Source organism: Trachymyrmex septentrionalis, unplaced genomic scaffold, assembly GCF_001594115.1.
Source record: "Trachymyrmex septentrionalis isolate Tsep2-gDNA-1 unplaced genomic scaffold, Tsep1.0 scaffold19, whole genome shotgun sequence".
Classification (NCBI taxonomy): domain Eukaryota; kingdom Metazoa; phylum Arthropoda; class Insecta; order Hymenoptera; family Formicidae; genus Trachymyrmex; species Trachymyrmex septentrionalis.
Window position 1 is genome coordinate 3,948,666 of NW_017305071.1, and position 5,655 is coordinate 3,954,320.

The 5,655-nt window shown below is 29.1% G+C and overlaps 1 protein-coding gene across 2 annotated transcripts in view; it reads left to right on the forward strand.

Moving 5' to 3' along the window:
- Positions 1-1,175: 1,175 nt before the first annotated feature.
- Positions 1,176-5,655, forward strand: part of LOC108747012 (juvenile hormone epoxide hydrolase 2-like) — a 9,052-nt gene continuing 4,572 nt past the window's right edge. The window contains exons 1-6 of one of the 2 annotated variants that reach the window (XM_018484218.1): positions 1,566-1,809; positions 2,042-2,234; positions 2,884-3,232; positions 3,369-3,550; positions 3,704-3,944; positions 4,020-4,312. In XM_018484218.1, the coding sequence (XP_018339720.1) occupies positions 1,624-1,809; positions 2,042-2,234; positions 2,884-3,232; positions 3,369-3,550; positions 3,704-3,944; positions 4,020-4,278 (1,410 nt within the window). In that variant the 5' untranslated portion in view covers positions 1,566-1,623 and the 3' untranslated portion in view covers positions 4,279-4,312. Of the gene's footprint in view, positions 1,196-1,565; positions 1,810-2,041; positions 2,235-2,883; positions 3,233-3,368; positions 3,551-3,703; positions 3,945-4,019; positions 4,313-5,655 lie in introns of those variants that run through there. The other variant, XM_018484217.1, reaches the window with a different exon arrangement.

Genomic DNA, 5,655 nt, shown 5'->3' on the forward strand with positions numbered 1-5,655 from the left:
CGACACTGACTCCTACTGCCCGTATCCTTTCCAGTTCTTTTTATAAAGAGTCTTAATTTGATTTGTAAACAAGATGTAAAAATAGTAAAAAGCAAGAAATAGGAAACTGAGCACATTGTAGAATAGGCTTAATCGAAATAAAATTACAATATTTTGAGTTTTTATTGATTCTTAATTTCGTGTAATTTTTTAGGTGGATATGACTATAATTCTACGAATTGAATAATTATATTTATTTATTCTTCTAAAAAATAATAAATCAAATACCAATTTGAGCCAACACTGATTATTAGTGTGCATTTTTATAATATTTATTCAAAGTAAATATTAAACATATACGTTTCGATCTACAGTCAAGGCCTTCTTCAGTACAAAAAAAATATATTAACAAAATTACATAATGATAACGCATAGGAGTATAAATTAATCACATATAAAATGCGAGAAAAACCGTGGTGGATGTCTGAGTTGGTCATTAAGTTAAATGACTGTCAAGATTGAACTGTTTCTATAAGGTTTGTACATGTTTTACATCCATCTACAAACAGTTATGTCGTGTCTAATATCTTTAAATTTTGTTTTATTAAATGGAACAGTTTAATGGAATATGTACAACAAATCTTATAGAAACAGTTCAATCTTGACAGTCATTTAACTTAGTAATTTAATGACCAACTCGGATATCCACAACGGTTTTTCTTGCATTTTATATGTGATTAGTTTATATACTTTATATGTGATTAGTTTTTATACTCGTATGCGCTATCATTATGTAATTTTGTTAATATATTTTTTTTTGTACTGAAGAGGACTTTAACCGTAGGTCGAAACGTATATGTTTAATATTTACTTTGAATAAATGTTATAAAAATGCACACTAATAACCAGTGTTGGCACAAATTGACATTTGATTTATTGTTTTTTAGAATTTTTTTTAGAGCCTATTGATTTTATTGTTATTTATTCTTGTTGTCAATTTGTTTTATTTCAGTTAACAATAAAACATCAACGTATGGTATAAACAATGACGTCTGAATTACAGTCAATTGAAGATTATTAAAATTCACGAATTGAAGCTCGGAAATATTAAGTTTAGAATTGGATAATTTAATTTTAATTCATCTCGTTCTAATTGATAGAATTTTGATTTTTAATTCGCAATCCTTTAATGCATGCTTGATATGGACTTTAGTAGGTAATTCTTAAGCTATTTTATTCATGATGTCTATGATGTTTTTTATTATCCTTCTTTAATATTCAGTGCAATAACAAGGATAAAATTATACATCATGTATATCATACATAAAACAGAACATTCTGTCATATATTTCTACTGGTATTCTGAATCTGAATCCAAAACACATTCAATAGACACACACACTTTGCAAGATGTGATCTTGACTATTCACCTCGAATGCCTTTTAAACTATTAAATGTTCGCAATTTCGAGATTTGGCGCCCACTTTAATATGAATACATCACTGCGCTGTTTGCGCAACTTGCGACCGCGATGCAACAGTGTAGTGTCGTGCTGTAATCAGTTACACTCGTCAGATAGTAGATGCGTGTTATCTAAAGGATTAAAATTTATTTGCAGACTTAAATATAAGGTGTGCCGGTTAAATGGATTGTTTACTGTTTGGCGTAATTATCCTCAGTTGTTCGGCGATGCTAATCGTTCTAACGAGAAGATACTTCTCGTCTCGTAGAACGAAATTATCGAAATTGCCAGAGACCTGGTGGACGCCCGGTACCGAGAACTCTGCCAACAATGACATCAGACCATACAAAGTTACTTTTTCCGAAGAGGTATTCGTAGGGTTGACAAAGTTATTTTATAGATCAAAAAATAACTTCGTTACTGTTACCACTGTTATATTTTTTATTATGAATCGATATGATTGAAAAAACGTTTCTATATATCGCTTGTTTTGAAATAGTGCTGAGACTATTGTGTAAAGAGCAATTTCATGAAATAGTTCAATTGAATAGTTAATTGTTACAGATAATAGACAATGGCAATAGAAAATATTATTTGCAGATGATAAAAGATTTGAAGTACCGATTAAAGCACACCAGACCTTTGACACCGCCGTTAAAAGACATTGCTTGGAATTATGGCACTAATACCGACGCTCTGCGTAAACTTTTAAACTATTGGGAGAACGAATATAATTTCGACGAACGCGAGAAGTACATAAATCAGTATTCGCATTTTAAAACGAATATTCAAGGTACAAGAATATGATCAACAACAAAAAGTATATAGAGTATTCTTTTGCATATTAAATATTTTTGTAGTCTGACGTCAGAGAATCAATCATGTAATTTTTTCGTCAGGATGGAAATGTAAAATGAAAATTTTGTGTATGTATGTGTATATTATATGTACATATATACATAAAAATTGTTATGTTTTTGCTTTAAAAAAGTTATACAATTGATACTCAGGTAGTAAATAAAAATTTTAAGCTTTGCAGACTATTATGAAGATGTTTATGTAATAGTAAGGATTTTAGAATCCTTAGTATTACATAAGGATTTTATTTCTAATTCTATTTAAATACTGATGTAAATTCTATAATTTTACTTATAATAAGATTTTAAGTTATAATTGTATATTCTGTTGTAATTTTATGTGTTTTATTTTATTTCAATACTATATATATTATGCAAAATTTTATATATCTATTTAAGTAAATTAAAACGAAATCTCGGATGAAATAAGTAGATGAAATAATTACTTTTTCGATCTGAGAATTCAATTTTACATATTTAGAGAAATCTATAAGATGATTTCAAAGTTGATTACATATACTTTTATGTTATTATTTTTTAATGTTACATTGAGTTACAGATTTACATATTTTATATTTAACGCAGGATTAGACATTCACTTTATCCATGTGAAACCAAATAATACAGAAGGAAAACGAGTTTTGCCATTGTTAATTTTACACGGATGGCCCGGCTCCATAATGGAATTTTATAAAATCATTCCATTACTGACCTCACCGAAACCCGAGTACGATTTTGTATTTGAAGTGATAGCGCCTTCGCTACCTGGATTTGGTTTCTCCAGCGCAGCTACGATACCTGAACTTTCGGCCATTCAAATGAGTGTGGTTTTTAAGAATCTCATGTTGAGACTCGGGTATGATAAATATTATGTTCAAGGTGGCGATTGGGGTTTCTCCGTCATCTACACTATGTCATGTTTATATCCGCAATAGTAAGTTTATTGCCTAAAATTATCAGTTAAATAAAATTGAATTAGATTAGCATGGATATTTTACATCAGTAGTTATATAATAACTGATGTTATTAAACGTGATTAAATAGTGATATATATGTTGTGCAAATTGCAGCGTTTTAGGTTTGCATTCTAATTTGTGTCTAGTGCTTAATAAATGGATCCTGCTGAAAAAGGCATTGACTATTTTGAAAGAATGGTTATTGCCTTGGGAAAAAACTAAAAAAGGAACTGGTCTTTTAATTCTTGGAGAGTTTGGATATTTGCATATTCAAGCTACGAAGCCGGATACAGTTGGTATGCGATATATTTATATCAATACGCAAAAAAGAGTTAACGTTTATATTCTAAACTCATTAATTTATATTTTATTAATTGAATGTGTTAGAAAATTTTGCGCATATTTAATAAATGAAAATCTAGTATTTTTCAAAGCGTTGTGTGTTTTAGGGGTCGGTCTAAACGACTCGCCTGCTGGTTTGGCGGCGTATATCATTGAAAAATTTTCAACCGGTACAAATCCGTCTTACAAATATAGAGCAGACGGTGGATTTCTAGAGAAATATACATACGAGGAGTTAATCGATAATCTGATGATCTATTGGATATCGAATAGCATTACTACAGCTATGAGAATATATGCTGAACACAATACCAAGTCGAATAGATCTTTGATGAGGATTTTGGAATCGTATGTAATTATTATCGCAAATTGTTATTATTGCAAAATATAAATGTTAAATATTAAGCGTCTTTTTTTTTATAGGACACCGATAAAGGTTCCTAGCGCTTGTGTACAGTTCCCTTACGAAATCTTGACTCAAAGTCCAAACGAACTGAGAACACGATTCGTGAATCTTTTACGAGTTACCAAAATGCCTCGAGGAGGTCATTTCGCAGCATTTGAAGAGCCAGAGTTACTCGCAAATGATGTATGGATCTCCATTGATAAGATGGAAGAGTGGAATAAAAAGCACAGGAAAACAGTAATTTGTCAACAAGAAGAGGATAAATATAATTTCTAAATGAAAAGAGTTGCACAAACATTATTCGAAAGCGAAACAGAAATGATTAATTTTTATAAAGTCTATATATATTTATTTTTAAAGCATAAACGTTATTCGAAAAAAACAAATTTTATATATATATATATGTATATAATATATTATGTAAGAGATAAATGTTTCAGTTTCTTTCTCAAGATAGATTGTGTTTAGTTTAATAAAGTTGAACCTCTGCAGATAATTTAAAAAAATATAAAATTTATAATTCTCTCCTTTTCTCTCTTCGGAATTTCCAAATATTTCCAACGTTCTCGGCTTTCCGGTAATGGGGATCGAGTGCCTTGTTTTTTTCATTCATATTTTTCGCGCGAAAAGTAACGTGGTTGGTAGTTCTAATCAGTTATAATCTTGCCCTATGTCATAATGCAACATGATGTCCATTTAAAGAGCAGCGACACATTTTCATTCCCCTTTTGGCTGTGACGAATCTTTAATTGCTGGTGACGGTGAGAAACAATGGGCAATGCTGATACAAAGCTGAACTTTCGGAAAACTGTGGTGCAATTAACGTCGAAAATTCGGATACAAATATTCGCTTATTTACTTGACGAATGACATATGATCGGCAGATCGACATATGCAAGTATAATTTTTCGACGAAATCTTGGCAGTCGCTAAATCTCTGTGATGAATTCAGAATATCTGTATTTTTTATTTTATATATACATAATATTAATGTGTTAAATAAAAAACAGGATGAACATATGTAAAACTTGATATTGCTGATAGATTATTGAAACATCATAATACAAGCTGTTTTAAGATTTGTTGCATTGCTACAACAATGACTTTTTTTTTAGATTCTGAAGTTTGATATTTGCAATTAATAAATTTTTGGTTAATTGTCAATTTATAGATAAAAAATAAATATATAGAAAGATGAGAAAATAAGTATATAGAAATAAACTGAAATATATACTTTTATTTCCATATATTTCCAATTTGTTTTAAAGAATATTACTAGACTGTGTCTAGTGATCGAATAATCCATTAATGCAAACGTATCTGCCGAAAAAATTATAAGAAATAAAAATTGTTTATTTTCTTTTCATAGAACTCTTAGAATTTTTTCAGAATTTTTTATCAACTTTTTAGTACTTCATTTTCTTATTTTTATTATTATTAGAAAATATAGTATTAAAAAATTCTGAAAAAATTTTCAGAATTCTATGAGAAGAAAATAAACAATTTTTGTCTCTTACAGTTTTTTTGTAAAATTGATAGTATTTGAGAAAAAAATTATAGAAGACCAATATTAGGCTATTTTTAGTAATTTATATTTTGTTAATTATTGCAAAAAATTACAAAATGTATGAGATTTTTTTGTTCCCCTTGACC